This window comes from Nymphalis io, chromosome 4 (genome assembly GCF_905147045.1).
Source record: "Nymphalis io chromosome 4, ilAglIoxx1.1, whole genome shotgun sequence".
In the NCBI taxonomy this organism is placed as follows: Eukaryota; Metazoa; Arthropoda; class Insecta; order Lepidoptera; family Nymphalidae; genus Nymphalis; species Nymphalis io.
Window position 1 is genome coordinate 11,967,328 of NC_065891.1, and position 18,066 is coordinate 11,985,393.

General features: G+C 38.6%; 3 protein-coding genes across 6 annotated transcripts in view; 1 reads left to right on the forward strand and 2 right to left on the reverse strand.

The window, feature by feature from the left end:
• Positions 1-805: 805 nt before the first annotated feature.
• On the reverse strand, positions 806-2,974 carry LOC126768133 (probable arginine--tRNA ligase, mitochondrial). 2 transcript variants are annotated; one of them, XM_050486060.1, is made up of 3 exons: positions 2,938-2,974; positions 1,547-2,639; positions 806-1,464 (listed from the first exon to the last, which is right to left on the reverse strand). In XM_050486060.1, the coding sequence occupies exons 2-3, from the start codon at positions 2,583-2,585 to the stop codon at positions 965-967; spliced, it is 1,539 nt and encodes a 512-aa protein (XP_050342017.1). In that variant the 5' UTR covers positions 2,586-2,639; positions 2,938-2,974; the 3' UTR covers positions 806-964. The 2 variants fall into 2 exon arrangements, with proteins under 2 accessions (XP_050342017.1, XP_050342016.1); XM_050486059.1 differs by lacking the exon at positions 2,938-2,974 and adding an exon at positions 2,762-2,930.
• Positions 2,975-3,625: 651 nt separating this feature from the next.
• On the forward strand, positions 3,626-14,527 carry LOC126768117 (WD repeat-containing protein 19). The gene is made up of 21 exons (XM_050486024.1): positions 3,626-3,687; positions 3,830-3,987; positions 4,122-4,346; positions 4,598-4,808; positions 5,204-5,484; positions 5,578-5,837; positions 6,202-6,422; positions 6,496-6,618; positions 6,698-6,885; positions 7,212-7,418; positions 7,918-8,129; positions 9,026-9,113; positions 9,340-9,528; positions 9,597-10,484; positions 10,686-10,794; positions 10,931-11,080; positions 11,326-11,419; positions 11,494-11,603; positions 11,678-11,845; positions 13,380-13,456; positions 13,536-14,527. The coding sequence occupies exons 1-21, from the start codon at positions 3,673-3,675 to the stop codon at positions 13,645-13,647; spliced, it is 4,086 nt and encodes a 1,361-aa protein (XP_050341981.1). The 5' UTR covers positions 3,626-3,672; the 3' UTR covers positions 13,648-14,527.
• A 142-nt stretch (positions 14,528-14,669) lies between these two features.
• LOC126768122 (protein shank) overlaps positions 14,670-18,066 on the reverse strand; it is a 195,331-nt gene continuing 191,934 nt past the window's right edge. For all 3 annotated transcript variants that reach the window (XM_050486034.1, XM_050486037.1, XM_050486036.1), the window contains one exon: positions 14,670-17,418. In XM_050486034.1, the coding sequence (XP_050341991.1) occupies positions 16,863-17,418 (556 nt within the window). In that variant the 3' untranslated portion in view covers positions 14,670-16,862. The remainder of the gene's footprint in view (positions 17,419-18,066) is intronic.

The window sequence follows — 18,066 nt, forward strand, 5'->3', positions numbered from 1 at the left end:
GCAAAGTTGTTACAAATATTTTGTGAAACATTGTTTGACAAACAAAGTTCTCTGGTTTAACTTTTAAGTAAGCCAATGTGCTTTGAGAATGATTGTTCGAATCTTAGCTAAAACTTTGTCTGTTGTGATTAGGTGATCAAATTTAAAAAATGAACAGTATGAATTTTTGCTGCTGACTTACTGAAAAATTCACGCATCTTTTCAAATATATTTCAAGAGCAGTAAATTAGTCAATTTAAGCAGCGGTTTAGCAAATTAATTTTCGAAAGATACTGAACTGATATGAAATGAAAGTAAGCATTTTCTACTTATGCCCTGATAAAAGAGCAGAATCTACGATTTTTTTAACATCATTATAGGATAAGTTTAACATCTTGCTAAGCAATAATTATATGTATAAATGCTGTAATGCGTTTCTCCAGCGATAAAAAAACCTGTGGCTCGGAATCGAGTACAGGCTTTAATGCTTTTTTTTATAAAGAATTGCATTGTTTCCACAATTACACCCATGTAGATAAAAAAGTAAAATATAATCTTATTTTTATTAATCTACATGTACCTACTCTGTACAACTAACGTCAGATACACACTTCGTCATTACAAGATTTTGAGTATCGTAATTAATAATGATAGCAAAATATATTATGGAATAAAACCAATTTAAATTTAATAAAATTTAAATTGGTTACTTGTCAACATTGAATTATGATTTATTTCTCTTAATTTTGGTACAGTTCATTTTTATTCCAGTAAGATAATTCGAATGCTCTGTATATATTATTATATATATAATGTTAAAAGTATTTATCTTAGAACAGATATTTTAATATATTAATCAGTTTGCACATTTAACTGTGTTACCACATAGGAAAATAAATATTGGATAGAGTACACTAATAAAATGTTTGTTGTAAAATATAATTTAATTTTCTAGTGGTGAATAACAAACTTTAAGCATTTGCATTTACATTTCACATAATGGTTTGACTCCTAAAATTTCCAAACCTGTTTTAATTACAATTCTTGCTGTATGAAAAACTAGCAACCTTTGAGATCCAAGATCTTTATCAACATTTTTAACTTTAAGTTCATTAAACATTCTATTTACATGTCTAGCTACACGAAATAAATAATTAACAATGATGCAGGCTTCTTTCTCTTTTAATGATTGGTTTAAAATTTCTTCAAATCTCGCTAATTCTGCTACAACTTCTCCAATGATTTCTTCAGTGAGACATTCTGGTTCACAAGATGTTGGAATTGCTACCCCAGTATTTTTTTCTAAGCTCCAAAGTCTGCAATGAAGATATTGCAATTTGATTCCACTATCTCCTTCACTTTGCAATGCTTTGTCCCAATCAAAAACATAGTCTTTTTGTCTACGCTGTTTTAAATCATTTATTAAAACTGCTGTTGTACCAAGTATGTCACAAGTTTCTTCGTTTATAGCCGATGTCCTGGTATCTAAAATGACATGCAAAATAAAATTAATTTAAGTTATCTTTATTTAATATTAATTAGAAAAGTTAGGTGCTTGATTGATTACTTTTAGATTCTTGTTGTTTTTCAAACATTTTCTGTTTTGCTTCATCTAGTATATTGTTAAGAAATACAACATTACCACTCCTTGTGCTCATGCCTTTAATTCTACCAAACTTAACATGTTCACAGCATTCAGTGCATTCTTTATTAAGTTTCCCAACTATGTGAAATACAGCAGCAAAATGATCAGTTTGAGCATTATCTACCACATATAACATCCTATCAAAATTATATTTTTTATATCTATCTAAGAGTGCAGCAATGTCTCTGGATAGATATAGAGTAGAGTTATCACTCTTTAAAACAGTGATAGCCCTATTGTTAAATTCTGCTACTTTCTTCCCTAAGTTATCAGTTGTGAGAATGTTTTCTTTCTCTAATGTTTCCATTAATCTTTTTATTGCTTCACCATTGTAATCTGATTCCCAGTGATAATCATCAAATGTAATACCCAATCTATGATAAATTTTTTCTAGTTCTTGGACAGTTATTGCACGAATTTTTCTCCAATTTTCCAAATCAGACCTTCCTTGCTCTATGTCAGAAAAGTATTTCATGGCCTGTTTTTGTACATTATTATCAACGGAAGCCAGCTTATTAGCATGCACATATACTTCATACAAATTTTGAATAGGATTATTACAAAGATCATTAATTACAATGTTTTTTTGTTGCAATCCATACTGCAACAGGCCAAATTGTGTACCCCAGTCACCTAAATAGTTTAATTTTACAACGTCATTGTGAAAATATTTATTTATATTAGCAATAAAATTACCTATTATAGTGGATCTCAAATGGCCCACATGAAATGGTTTAGCAATATTCGGTGAACTAAAATCAATTACTATTTTCTTTGGTTTTGGATTATGCAATGGCTCTGTAATGTTTTCCAAAACATATTTAACAAAAACATTTCTGTCTAGATCCACTGCTATTTGTTCACAGTTATGGCTTTTATTTCTTTTATCTAATTTATGTATAGTATCACTTGTTAAATTTACTGTGAATATATTTTCTTTGTGCTTATACGAAATATGCATATGCTTTAGATTATTAATATTTCCATTTTTGTCCAATCCAGATTGACTAAAAACCTTAAAATAAAATTATCAAAAATTTATAACATTAATTAATATAACTTGTGAAACAAGTAAAATAACCATACCAAATAAAACAATACGAATAAAGTTAATAATTTAATCAAAGTATATTGTACCTTTCCTAGAAAAAATCTTTTTAATTTTGTAACCATTGTGATTTTGTAATTATTGTTGCTAAGCAATCATTTCCAATGTAAAGTTACGATTGAATTCTAAATAATTACATTTATTTCGTCTGATTCAGAACAATTAAGTATTTCATTATACCTATATTAAATGACAAGTTCAATACCTTTAAATATACCTTTACCTACATAACATTGATGTATTTTGTCAATTTTCAAACTTGAAGTTGAGTTACGACACTCAAAAAAACAGCAACACTTATTATAAATTATTTTTATTAAGTCAACTTTACACCTCAGGATTAATTTTAACGCTTATGAGAAGGCATAATAAATTAACTAGAGTAATATTTCGATAAAAATTCAACTTATTTAATTATATGATTTTTATATTTTAACAACACAAGACTTTTCATGACATTAAAGAATTTATCATTATATATGTTTATTATTGTCAGTAACAGACAAAATGTATAGTTAAAAACATAAATATTAGCAGAATGATACAGACAATCTCTGTTACACTGATATATAATGTTTGTTTGTCAGTAACGCATAACATGAATAAGTGATCACCATGTGTAGGATCTACTTTTAGAACGAAATTGAGATTATAACGGTTGCTTAGCAACAGCCATCATCTAGAAGTTGTAAACTTTTAAATTATAGACAACATCTATGAACTGCTTATAAAAATAACAATAACGATTCTAGTTGCAAGCAAAGAAATTACGAAAATTGTGATTCCGCTATAATAAAAACAGCAAATTTAAATTAATACTATTTAATCATTTAATAAAAATGATTACAGTTGTGCAATTAATCAATGATGAAAATATGCTTTTTTAAATATATATTTTATTGCGTGATTTCTATCTAAAGTTAAAATAACAAAACTATAAATGAACTCTCCAAAAGTAAGTTTGTTTTAATATTTTTTCTTATACTTTTATATAAGATTGACATCTTAACATTTCAGTCTGTTTTATACACATTTCTGATGAAATTATATTAATTATGAAATGTTCATACTAATGAGATAACGTTCAATATTTTTAGTTACTATATACTATTGAACAACCTCATGGCCTTGGAGAGCTATATTTTTTATGGCAAAAGGGGGAGTCACACTCCCTTCTTGCAACTACTGGTACGGATGCCACAGTGGCTATTCATGACCGATCAGGCCAATTGCAGGAAAGATTGAAACTCTCAGGGTGAGTTTCAATATCTTAAGTATTTATTTAAAAGTAATAGATATAAATATTTAAAAATTAAGATTCTAAATGAATTTTTGTTACTTTTAAGTTTTTCTCTATTCATATAAAAATAATTTTAATTTTATTTTTAGCCTTTGTGCGGGAATGGAATGGGATAATGATGGTGATTATTTGGCCATTATCACACCAAACAGTAATTCTGTTCTTTTATGGGAGTGCCATGCCAACAAGCGAGTAAACATAGAGACAGGGCTCCGTGAACCTCCATCCTGCTTGGCGTGGTCTTTTGGAGAACCATTATTAGCAATAGGAACCCAAAAAGGAAACTTAGCATTATATAACCACCACACTACAAAGTAATTTTACTTATGAACAAAAATGATTTTCACTGAGAATATAACATTATTGAAATTCACTTTTATATGAACTCTACAATGCAAGAATTAAATTTAAAAAAATAAACATTATAATATTATTATGCTCTTCTAAATTATTTTTCAAATTCAACACACATGGATAAGAAATGAATTTTACATTTATTAGTTGGAAATTGAAATGTAAGTAAATTGAGCTTTATATAAATATATACATAATTATGATTTTTTAGGAGAATACCCATAATAGGAAAACATACGAAGAAAATTACATGTGCAGCTTGGAATAGAGACAGCATACTGGTACTTGCTTCAGAAGATAAAAACTTATCTATTAATAATTCAGATGGAGACACATTAAGAGTTATTACATTGCGTGATATACCAAATGATTTACAATTTTCCGAAATGAAAACAGATGAAAGGATTGCAGGTGAAAATACAGTAAGATCACAGCTTTATATTTATTTAATATTTACAATACTAGACAACTTTTTATGTAACTTATTATGTAGCTTGTGCGTCCTTGCTTATTTCTTATTGTGTACATATAATTGTTTATTTTTTTTATGAAATAGGTATGGCAAATGGGCTACCTTATGGTAAGTGGTCACCACTGCCCGTAGAATTTGGCGATGTAAGACAAATTAATTGGTTACTAAGATGTTATATCCCTTGTGCGTGTAGTTACACTAGCTCACTCACCCAAACTGGAACACAACAATACTGAATATTGCTGTTAGTAGAATATCTGATGAGTGGGTGGTCCTTGCACAAAGCGCTACCATCAAGTTTGTTAACTATTATAAAAAAGATCTTAGGAATAGTCTTTGTTACAGATTAGCCTCGTAGTTGGCAAGAGAACATTATACTTATACAATCTTCTTAACCCTGAAAATCCTATAGAGCTGGCATTCCAGCAAAGATATGGGTCCATTGTATCTTATAAGTGGTATGGTGACGGTTACATTCTCATTGGATTCAGTGCGGGATACATAATAGCTATATCTACTCATATAAAAGAAGTGGGGGAGGAGTTGTTCCAAGTCAAGAATCATAAGGAAAATTTGACCGATATATCTATATTGAACGGACAGGCCGCTTCCTGTGGAGATGGACAGTAAGACCTTTCTAAGTTTTCGAAAATTAATTCAGATTTGATGAAATACTTAAATATTAATATAACTCCTCGTTTGTAATTATTCCTGTATAGGTTGAAGTTGATAGACGTATGGAACAGTGGTGAGGTGTGCGGGTCAGTGCAGCCGGTGGGCGGGGCCGAGCGCTGCTCGTGGAGTGCGGACGGGCGCCTGCTGGCCACGGCCGGCCGTGGTTACCTCGGCGTGTACGTCACCGCGCTGCCGCCGCTCTACGCCGCACACGGAACCAGGGCCGTTACGCTCACCAACTTGACTGAGCTCACAGTGTACCAGTGCATCGCCGTCGGGGACGAGCCGGATCCGGTCAATAAGGGTCAGCAGTTAATGAATATAGTATTCGCCCGCGGCTTTGACCGCATATGGGCGGTTGTAGCCATGAAAGCGTAACAGAAAAACAGACAGATCGAGCTTGTAAGTAGTATGAAGTAAACGTTGACATAGATATTTTCACTTTTACAAATTTGTTTCATATTAACGTGTTTGTGCAGTGCTATCAATTCGTGGCTATTGTTCTGTTCCCTCAATTATAAGATCGACTTTTAGTTATTATGTTAAATTTGTATTTTCGGTTAATATTGTAAAAGAACATACATTCTTTTAAATGTCTGTCTGTATTTCTGATCTTTAAATTATAATAAATAAAAATAAAATAAATGGTTGAATACAATGATCCCTAGCGGAACCGACAGCGCTCGCGAGTTACGCCGTGGCGACGGAGCCGAGCGTGATCGCGCTGGGCGCGGCGCACGTGTGCTGCGTGAGCGGCCAGCAGGGCTCGTTCTACCCGCTGGGCGGGGGCCCCCCCCTGCGGCGCCAGTACCCCGCCGCCGTGGACGCGCTGCGAGTGGCGGGGCACTACGCCGCCGCCGCGTGTCGGGGCCGCGCCGTGCTGCACTCGGTGAGGCAGTGCCCCCCTTATGGTCTCGTTTCATATGAACATGCGAGCTCATCGTCGCGCTGTAACTTTACAGATCGAGGCACCTGATCCGTCGCAGCCGGAAAGGGATGCGATGATATTCCCCGAACCGCACATGCAAGGGGCGAAAATAGTCGACATTCATCTCACGACCGATTTCTTCATATTCGTCACAGATGTAAGTGCACACACATACGTGTACACGTCGAGAGCGATACGATTACGAGCGGTATAATACGTTGGTCGCGCGCCCGCAGCAAGGTCACGTGGAATACTTCGGCGTGGAGGAGTGGCGCACGTGCTCGCGCTACCGCCACGCGTGCGGCGTGGTGGCGCTGCACTGCGACATCGCGGGCGCGCGCGCGCTGCTGCGCGACGAGCGGCGCCGCGCGCACGTGTACAGCGCGCCCGCCGCCGAGCTGTGCGCGCTGCCGCACGAGCGCAGGTACCGCAGTGCTGGCGACCGGCGCCGATGAGCCGAGGTGATCTAATTCGTAGAATACGCGGATCTTTACGGAGGATCGCGATCTCTAATTCGTGTGAGCACGAGTTTTTACGTGTTACATAGTGAGGACACCTGCATGTGTTGGATGGATTTCTGACACATGTGCCATCAACCCAGAGTGTATCGGCGTGGTAAATAAGGTCCAAATCTGCTTCTGCAAAGGAAGGCCTATGCCCATCGGTGGCTGTTACTTTACAAATATTAATAACTGCGCTAGTTTACCAGATTACTACTCAATTAATGTAGAAAATTTGTTAACAAATCAGTTACAAAGGCGCCATATGGGACATATGCCTGTCCGATCGCAACGTGTTCGCGGTGTACACGGGCGACGCCGTGGACACGTACTACTACTCGCCCCACTCCACTCACGGCTCGCACGTAGACTTCGTGGCCACCACCAGCCTGCTGCCCGACCAGATACCGCTCATACTGTTCTCCGGCGACGTGTACTGCTACGCCAGTGGGGGGAAGTGAGTCTATAGAACTTGGTCCTACTTCTACATTAAAGCTTAGTATTCGTAATAATATTAATTGCAAAAATAAAAAGATGACAAATCAAAAAAAGATACACCAAAGGCAAGGATAACGGGTCCATGTCTATCACTTATGTCATTTATTGGCAGGTGCTTACTTATGGTCACGGTACCATGCGCAAGCGATCCCGTGACGCCCTCCGAACTGACGGTGAGGGTACCGCTGGTTTTTTAGTGGGTATTCCGGGGCACTCAGCGTCAGTGAGTTCCACATATTTCCCAACTTCATGGAGAAATGCTCGACATTTTTTTGTAAAGATTCCAGTCCTATCGTGATCGTCGGACGCCTCGAAATTACGTCGCCGATATTATTTAACTTTGTACATGATAGAATTGGAAATACAATGCGTTTTACAAACTAATGATTTGCATGAAGAAATGAAATCAGTAAAACTAACTACTCTAAAAATCATGCGAATTAATTACATAATTTCAGTGTGATGAAAATTGCCCTGGAGTCGCATAACACGAGCGGCCTAGCTGACGTCGATACAGAGAAACGTTTGGTCAATCAAAGGAAGCACATCGAAAAGTTGCTGCTGCTGCGACGCTTCTCCGAGGCGTGGCTGTTCTGTGACGCGGTGGAGGAGGAGGACATGTGGAGAAAGTTGGGCGAAGCGGCAATCGATGATTTGAATGTGGAATTTGGTAAAAGTTGCTTACCCTATAATTTGCCATTTATTTTCGATTAACTCGTTTCTCTGTGGTAAGAACGAGTGAATCTTAACCAATGATCGTCAGTTCAAACCCGGGCAAGCACCACTGAATTTTCATATGGTTAATTTGTGATTATAATTCATCTCGTGCTTTACGGCGAAGGAAAACATCGTGAGGAAACCTGCATGTGTCGAATTTCACTGAAATTCCTGGTGGAATAAGCTCCAAACCTTTTCCTCAAAAAGAGGAGAGGAGGCCTTTATCCCAGCAGTGGGACATTCACAGGCTGTTACGGTTACGTTTCTCTTCCACTTCTATTCATCTTTATCTCTATTCCAATCTTCATGAAGGATGGCCTTCCTGTACACGTCTTGCCCACACAGTCCATCCTCCATTATTTTTGGTCTTTCATTGATATTCATGCATATACATATATTGAGTATATATGTCTTTGGAGTCGTTAAGATAGAACAACGACGTATTTTTTATTTATAATTATAAAAACATTTTGCATATAAATATCTAATTTAAAGATTGTTGTTTTAATACATGAAGATGTTCGTCCTTGAACGTCGCTTCATATCACAAGCCTAGATGTTTCTTGTCGAACCGGTGATAGATTATTTGACGATAAATAAACAAGTTTAATGTTTCTAGATTTGTTGAGTCATCGTAAAGTTTAAGCCACAGCCTCACAGCGAGATAGCAGTAATAAATAACTTTGGAAGACACTTCAGTAAATATGTATGCAATTACAAAATATTTCACATATTCTTTTTGTTTTCAGGATTTTGGATTTGGATATCCTCTAAATTGTTATAGATGTTGATCATAAAATTAGAAAATAAAAATTTTTATGAAATATTTAATTTAATATTTTTTTTTAGCCATTCGAGTTTATACGAAGTTAAACGACGTGGCCACGGTTTGGGCGCTCGAAGACGCGTCACATATTGAAGAACTTCCCATTTTATGGTAAGTGAAAAGAAAATTCAGTTTATAGAAGATTTATTTAGTATTTTAGAATAATCCAATTTGTGCTCGTGGACATGAGGTTTCAGTGACCCAACAACTTAAATCAAAATCCTATTGCTCCACATAATGGCGTTTTTGTCGCGCTCCCCCCCTTGATCGTCGGCCCGGGAGGCCGGGGGCGGTAGTTAGTGTACGTTGGCCACTGAGCGTGCCCGGCGCGTTGCAGCGGCGCGCTGTGCGCGTGCGCGGGGCGCGGCGAGGCGGCGGCGCGCTGGCTGCAGGGCGGCGGCGCGCTGGCGCTGGAGCTGCACGCGGCGCGCGGCGACTGGGCGCGCGCGGCCGCGCTGGCCGCCGCCGCGTGCCCCGCGCGCCGCCCCGCGCTCGCGCTGCACCGCGCGCAGCACCTGGAGCTCACGTGAGTGCCGCCCGCTCTGCGCACGCTCGGCGTCGCCGGCCCTCGTATTTACTTTGTAAACGTCGCAGGGCCGACTACCACGAGGCGCTCGCCGAATACGAGAGGAGCGTGATCGCGGACGGGAACCGGGACGATGTTCGGACGAGGGAGCACAACGCGAAATGCGAGGCCGGCGTCGCTCGTATGTCGATTCGGTGCGGTGACGTCGTGAGAGGGGTCACTACCGCGATGAAGTATTCGCACGACGTCGGCTTACTCGGGGAGTGCGCCCAGCTCCTCGAGGAGGAGAAGCAGTACACGCACGCGGCGGCTCTGTACGACCACGCGGGGAACGCGGAGAGGGCGGCCTCGTTGTATATTAAATTGAAATCGTGGTTGAAGGTGGAGGCTCTGATACCGAAGATCACTTCCCCGAGCATTCATTTGCAGTACGCCAGAGCCAAAGAGGCGGAGGGTAGATACGGCGACGCTCTGAAATCATATTTGAAAGCGCAGGATTACGAGTCGGCGATACGATTGAACTTAGACAAACTAGACGATATCGACGAGGCGGTGAACTTGGTGCAAGAAACGAAATCCGTTCAGGGAGCTAAAATGGTCGCCAACTACTTCCAAAATAGCGACGACCCGACGTCCGCCATTAAATTTCTCATCATGTCATTGTGCTACGATGAGGCATTTCAATTGGCCAGGAAGAACGGCAAGCTCAGTTTGTACGGAGAGATTTTAATACAGACGTCGCAAGCGAGGCCAGAGGACTTCAAGAGTTTAGCGTTGCATTTCGAGGGCGAGAAGAACGATCTGCTGGCTGGGAAGTTTTATTTCCACGCGGAGGAGTATAATAAGGCGATGTCACATTTGCTGAAAGCGGGACGGTCGGAGGGAGAGGAGAACGAGGCTATTATGATCGCGACAGATGTTGTCGCGGCCTGTGATGACGATAGACTAACTAGGAGGTACGCGCTTTGTTGATTTGATTGGTTAATTTAAATGATACTCAATTTTATTTAATGATTTAATAAAAAATGTTTCTATTGCTCACTAAAATTTAATTGTTTTATATATATATATATATATATATATATATATATATATATATATATATTTATATATATTAATTAATTTTTTTTTTCATTATTATTAAACATTTCTTTTAGACTGATCGAGTTCTTGTTGGGTGAAGTTGATGGCAATCCACGCGATCCTCGTTATTTGTTTCGACTTTACATGGCCAAGAAACAATTCACGGAGGCGGCAAAAACGGCCGTAAGAGTTTTATATTATATTTTGTAGTAACGTTAACACATTAGCCGGGAGGACCTGCCCGGTCGGCGCAATCTTCATATAACACATATTGTATATATCATATTCCACGACATATACCGTACACCGGGCGCGGCAGGTGATCATAGCGGGCGCGGAGTGCGGCGCGGGGCGGTACCGCGCGGCGCGCGACGCGGCGCGCGGGCTGCTGGGCGCGCTGCGCGCCCGCCGCGCGCCCGCGCCGCGCGGCCTGCAGCGCGCGCTGGCGCTGCTGCACTCCTACATCCTGGTGAGCCGGCGCCGCCCTTGTTTGTTGTTGTCCGTCTTGGATGGACGTAAGGATAATTCATTTCGTTTTACGCTTTTGGGGACAGTACGCTAGACGATAGCCGAGTAATTGCTATGATGTCTATTGGCGTTTACGGTCCCAGAAAGTATTGAGTAGTATGTGAGATAAAAATATATATATTTATAGGCAGCGTGGATGTAGTCCTATTAGATTGTTTCGTTCCTAACTTTCACCGTGTAACGCAGGTTCGAACGCACGTGAAACGCGGTCGGCACGACCTCGCTGCGAGGTTGCTGACGCGCACGGCCGCTGAAGTATCATTTTTCCCGACGCAGCAACGTAACTGACGGCCTTTCATTTTATGTGGCTTTAGTTGTTATAACCCAAGATATATGAGTCGAGGTGCTCCGCAGATCAAGTGTCGATCCTGACGTCGGCGGTGCTGGAGTGCGCGCGCGCCGGCCTGCGCGTGGCGGCGCACCGCTGGGCGCGCGTGCTCATGCAGCCCGAGTACCGCTCGCAGGTCCGCTGCACTCCCCGTGTTTGTGAGCATGTCGTATGCATAATCCATAATTTTTCAAATGACAATGAAATCAGATCGAGGCAAAGTACGTCAAGAAAATTGAGTCGGTGGTGCGTCACCCGCCACGCGAGGCGGCGCCGCCGGAGCCCGCCGAGCCGTGCCCGCGCTGCGGCGCCGACCTCTCGCTGGCCGAGCTGCACTGCGCGCGCTGCGAGGCCGACGTGCCCTTCTGCCTCGCTACGGTGAGGACGCACAGATGTATTGCTTGCATCGAATCGAAAAACAGATATAGCATCTTATCTTTACTGTTGCAGCCATAGGAATCCGACAGCTTAACAGTCCTGCGACATTTAATGATCATGTGTAGCCTATTCTGACTAAAATAATACTAAAGACAAATAAACAATTTAGAAATTGAATTGATATCTTGTGTCGAGATCTTGAATAATAATGTTTTTTTTTTACAATTAATATAGATGATATAATAATAATAATATCCGGGGACATTTTTCACACACGGCCATCTGATCCCAAATTAAGCTTGTAAAAAGCTTGTGCTATGGAAACCAGACAACTGATATACTACATATACTATTTTTCTTTTGTAAATACATACTTATATAGATAATTACACCCAGACTCAGGACAAACAGACATGTTCATGCACACAAATATCTGTCCTGGGTGGGTATCGAACCCACAACCTTCAGCGTGAAATCAGCATCCACCAACCACGCCAACGCTCGTCCTGGATATACATTATGGATTTGTCAGAAAATGGCGTATTAAATGTAAGATCGTGTCGGCTAAATTGCTATCGGAACTTTGAACTTTGCTTTGCGCAAGCAAGTTTTGTGTGAATGATAGTAAATATTTCTTAGAGCATCTATAGGCAGTGGGGACCATCTACTGTAAATGTAAATAAAAAAAAATAGATCAAACTATTATTATATTCTTAAGCGTGTATCTCATTTGCTACTACTACGATTTATAATGATGCATAGCGAACCATTGATGATATAGTTTTATTTACCAGTGGGAGAGCTTTGTGCGAGCTCGTCTGGGTAGTTACCTCCCACTCATCAGACATTCTACCGCAAAACAGCAGTATTGGTATTATTGTGTTCCGGTTTGAAGGGTGAGTGAGCCAGTGTAATTACACAAGGGACATAACATCTTAGTTCCCAAGGTTGGTGGCGCATTGGTGATGTAAGCGATGGTTAACATTTCTTACAATGCCAATGTCTATGGGCGTTGGTGACCACTTATCATCAGGTGGCCCATATGCTCGTCCGCCTTCCTATTCTATATAAAAATATATATATAAAAAATACGTTGGTATGTTATACTAAAGCAGTACATAAAGAAGGCTACGTATTGTTTCGAAAATAATGTTAATTAGAATTTATTTGAGATCAGATACACGATAAAGGCTTGTAAAAACTGTTAACTTTATATCGAAAATGTAAATGATTTTATTTTATTACTATATTTCTTTTATTAATACATTAAAGCCTTAATAAATATATACAAATAAAAATTAAAAATAGCTAGCAATATTTCTCTAAAAAACGACTAAAATAAACCAGCACTCTTGTAACCAGTAGAGGAAATAAGACGAGGTGTAAAAAAATATATTTTAATGAAATTTAAAATTCTATTATTCAACTTTTTAAGTTTGATAATGTTTTTATTATTACATGTGTAAATGTTGTGACTTCTGATGTTAATTATAAAATAATAAAAAAAAAAAAAACTTGAAATAATTTTCCCCAGGGTATGCACATCATTAAGGATGATTTAACGGCGTGTCCCGAATGCGACTTTCCTGCTATATTATCAGAGTTTAAAGAGTAAGTTGTTTGAAAACTATTGACGTTTTATTATTATAAAGTTATATTAACTACCGATTAAAAATATTTTATTGTTTAGATTATTACGTGAAGAAGGAAAATGTCCAATGTGCGGCGAGGCCGTTGATTATCGTCGACTTGTAAAAATAGACGATGTCACGTTATATTTAGACTTTAAGAGCGGGGAATAAGGTTCATATTACAACTATTTGTTAGTCGAATATCCATGTGATTACAATCCGTCCTTGTATTGATAAGATCGTTGCTCCAATTTTAGTCTTTATCAGGGAATTGTAAATTTTTGGTATTTATAATGTTTTTGGAATTCAGTGCGTTCGTAAAGATATTTTATTCTTTTAAGTAGGTTGTTATAGAAACTTCTATAGCATGTATATGAATGCCACTTTTAAAATATTTGGATCGCTTTTCATTTTACGATACATTTTATCCTGATTTCGAATGCACCTCAAGAATTCTGGCGGAGTCCAGGGTTTTAAAATTCTGTTTTTACTGTTAATCACTATAGTACGGGAATTATTATTTATTACCTCAAATAATGTGCCCACTAATTTGACGGCAGCACTTTCTGCATCATTACAATCAAAAACAGTTGAAAAGTCTGTATTTATGAGTACTGCCACGCAGGCTTATTATTAATACGTCTTCACGTAGCTTAACTTCTTAAAGCTAAAAAACTTTTGGGAACATTTGATTTTAAATTGCAAAAGACGTTTATCGGTCTTTAATAAAAAAATCAATAATCAATGTAACTGCATAGACCAACCAAGTCTAAATAATTGCATGATCTCTATAACTGATGTTCCGAGTAGCAAAATAGTGGCCATGCAGAATTCCATGTGGGGCAATCGTGCTTAAATAAGAATCGTAATTAACGCCATTGTTTTTTGGTGAAATGTTTATATTTATACCACCAACTATTATTAGTTTTGAAGGTTTTCATTGAACTTGTGTGGTCTAGACTATCGATAAAATTATTATATTAGTGCCGTGTGCAGCAGTCGCTTTCGCAGTCCGAAGGGGTTACTGCGAAAATTAATATGTATTATTCATAATTTATTTTATTGATGTATATATTTTTATAATAAAAATGTTTTTAAACATAGACAATCGTTTTTTTTTATTAAATTTTATTATATCGTATTGAATACTGATGTGTTGTGAGGCAAAGGAAAAAAAAAATAAAAACCATAAATGAGTGATGAAACATTTAATTTTCATTTGAAAGTATACCAAGTTGTAGTTACACGTCCGATACTGAGATTCAAATGAAACGTAAAACACAATTGTTGGTATATATTATACAAAAATGCAGCGATCACGTCCTGAATTATGAACTGAATCATTACTGGCTATAAATATTTTTAATGTTATACTGTTTGTAATAAAATTATTCGATAAATTAACATATCCAAAAACAACAAGATTATAAATAATATAAAAATTCCAACGAAATTTCAACTTATAATTATATACAGATATCCGAGTAAAAATTCAGTTTCAATCCAAAGACAGTCCGCTTTCCCGTTCAGTTATTCTAGAATCGTCAGTATTGCCCTAATATAATTACTACTATCCTATCTATGCCTTAAGTAGACAATACATTTTATACAACTTAAATTAATGACAAGAAGATTATAACTCAATAATAATTAATAGAAATTAATTGATTGTGCTAATAATATAAATTGGGTCCTATTAAACCCGCTAAATGTTTCGACTTGAGCTAATTTGTTATTTGCTACAATTTAGCTAATATTACCCCGAGTATACACAGGGTGGATTATCTAGGCTATCATTAAGCTATACCTATTTCAATTCTCTTTTACTCCAGTCTATCAAAGTTACGAATTTTAATATCTGTTCAATGACGAGCTTAAGTTTAATTTTCTATAATTCTTTATTATTGTATAATAATTATCAAAAGTGAGGGTATAAAGGAAAACCACCTAACCCTGTGTACACTCAAATCTAGAATATTGAAAATATAATTCCATTCTCAGGCAATTCCTAAATAGTAACGTCGCTGAGCCGACATTTTCAATTGCAAATTATCCAGGCCTGTTGAATTTGAACTTTAGTACTCTGTAATATGTGCTATAATAAAATAGCGTATTTAGGCTGATATTGCGGCCGTTTTTTCTAAGCTAAAAGCAAAGCTGCGTGAGATATAAATTTTTATTTTAGACCGATAATCTCCGGTATATGTTTAAGATTTTAATTTGAAGCTAGAAATTTTTGTATTATCTATATACAAAAGTTCTATATTCCGTGTTATTATTATTATTATTTTACCGAAATATTTAATAATAACAGTACAAGAGACGAAAAATGGAGATTTTTTTACAATACGTTACTTTTACTAACGCGCGTTAGACAGTTTTATAAATTTTCAAAATGAAAATTAATTCAACACGTCTTATCATATGCGTAGTTTTTTTTTATCTATACGAAAATTACGCAGCGTGCTTTCTAACCTAAAAGAGACGCAAATAATTGGAGTATAAAATTTTAATATTGGTGTTAAATATATTCGTATTATTTGATTCTATGATGTACTACGATTTCAGTAAAAACTGATTTAAAATTGTTTTATCTTTTATCGCCATCTTGAAGTTTTATTTTTTAAGATTTAGTATTAATCAATGCTTTTAAAAATTCAAATGTGGGGGCGGCCATCTATTAGATATTGTGATTATTTGTATTTTCGTTTGTGACGTTTGAATGCTTTAATTTTCTATATGAATCCTAAATATGTTTCTATTGAAATCATAGTACAGCGAAAGACCTAATATAAAAATTTACATTATAATGGAACGGATGACGCACTAAAGCATTGAATTTTTAATGAGCACTAGTCTCGATGAGAACACATTTAAGTTGACGGCTTCGGCCTCTTATAAGTTGAATATTCCCTTTCCGTCAAAAGAGTGGACCTCTCGATATATTCATGGACGAATGAAATAAATCAATTTTTCTTTTAAACTTGAATAAAATTCAATAATAATAATAAACTTTACTTATAAATATTGCGATTATATCATATTCTTATATATCGTTTTCGTTGGCCGGATATATTTTTGTATATACAAGTACCCAGTCCACTCTTTCGACACTCAAAATAGCTCTCGTAAAATATTTACAAATATATATAAAAATATTACAAAATCATAGATACGATGGCACTCGGTTGCGGGGGAAGGGGGGGGGGCGAATAGATGCGAATGAGCGAATTCAGCGAGAGGTTAAACTTTGACACTCGGAGACTACGAGGAGACCGCGACGCGGGAGGCACGACACGACGGCCGAGGAATGTATTACGACTTCCGACGTCGACAATAAATATATAATCTTTGGCTTGAGGCGCTCGCGCGGGCGGGCGGCGCGGCTAGTGCAGCTTGGGCAGCGCGGCCACGACGCGCACGCGGTCGCTGAACTGCGGCGGCGGCGCCAGCACGGGCGGCGCGCCGGGCGGCTCGCCGGCCGGCTCCTCGGGCGGCGGCGGCAGCTCGGCCAGCGACACGGCGGCGCGGCGCCGGCCGGGCGCGCGCTCGGGGTCGACGCCGAGGCGCTCGGCGGCCGAGCGGCCGCGCGCGGCGCCGGCGCGCATCACGGCGGCGGCGGCGCGGCGCCGCGTCAGCGAGTTGTGGCGCGCCATGGCGGCCGGCGCCAGGCTCTCGCTGGAGCTGTGCACGGGCTCGGTGCTGATGACGTCGTTGGACGACTTTACGGTGACGGAGCTGCAGAAGGAGACCTTGTCGCGCCGCGGCCGCGCCTGCGCCTCCTGGTCGGACGACACGCCGGACGACGAGTTGTCGCCGTCGTCGCGCTCGCCCGCCAGCTCGTCGCCGCACGACTTGGACGACTTGAGGCGCGTGCGGATCTTCTGGATCTCGTCGACGGAGAACGAGTGCTGCATCGAGCCGGAGCCGGAGCTGCTGCCGCTGCAACGAGCACGCGTATCGGTCAGTCTACTAGAAGAGGGAAAGAAAACTTCGCGAGACAATCGTGTCGATTAAATGAATATGTCGATTAATTATTCGCAGAAGATAAAAACGAAACAAACAAACATAAAATGCACCTTGCGTGTACATTTTGTGAGGATTACATTTATGATGGAATGAATGCACGCTGATTGCAAGTCAGGTGTACGTGACAACAACATATACTAAGTATACACGTTCCTTGTTCATGTTTGCTCATTTAACTGCGGAACACAGCAAGAATTATAGTCTAGTGTTAGAAAATATAATAGGTATCAATCAGTATTCACGGATACACAGCCTTTATTGATTGATGATGAAAATTTGAACAGAGGTTTAAAAATGTAATTTGAACAATAATATGAGAAATGAAATAGCACGTTAATGATTAATACGATTTCACAACTCAAAACAACATTTTCCCAATGACAAGGACGAAGCTTCCTATATGCTGTATCAAATGTAAACTATACCTTGGAAAGGGAAATGCAATCTTTACAAGTAGAACTAATTCTATTAAATTCCTCCTTTGTATTCGTAAATTGTTGTGTAAAGTGCCCTGAAATCGGAAGTTCGAATTAGAAAGAACTAGTAAGTTTTTAAAAAATA

What these genes read in the sequence shown, in the direction of transcription:
- LOC126768117 (XM_050486024.1), top strand. An exon ending in TGCTACGCCAGTGGGGGGAA is followed by an intron (nt 7,419 to 7,917) that starts GTGAGTCTATAG and finishes ACATAATTTCAG; the next exon opens with TGTGATGAAAATTGCCCTGG. An exon ending in GAAGAACTTCCCATTTTATG is followed by an intron (nt 9,114 to 9,339) that starts GTAAGTGAAAAG and finishes GGCGCGTTGCAG; the next exon opens with CGGCGCGCTGTGCGCGTGCG.
- LOC126768133 (XM_050486059.1), bottom strand. Translation starts at nt 2,797, where the DNA reads ATGGTTACAAAATTAAAAAGATTTTTTCTAGGAAAG. An exon ending in AAAGATTTTTTCTAGGAAAG is followed by an intron (nt 2,640 to 2,761) that starts GTACAATATACT and finishes TTTTATTTTAAG; the next exon opens with GTTTTTAGTCAATCTGGATT. An exon ending in AAAACAACAAGAATCTAAAA is followed by an intron (nt 1,465 to 1,546) that starts GTAATCAATCAA and finishes ATGTCATTTTAG; the next exon opens with ATACCAGGACATCGGCTATA.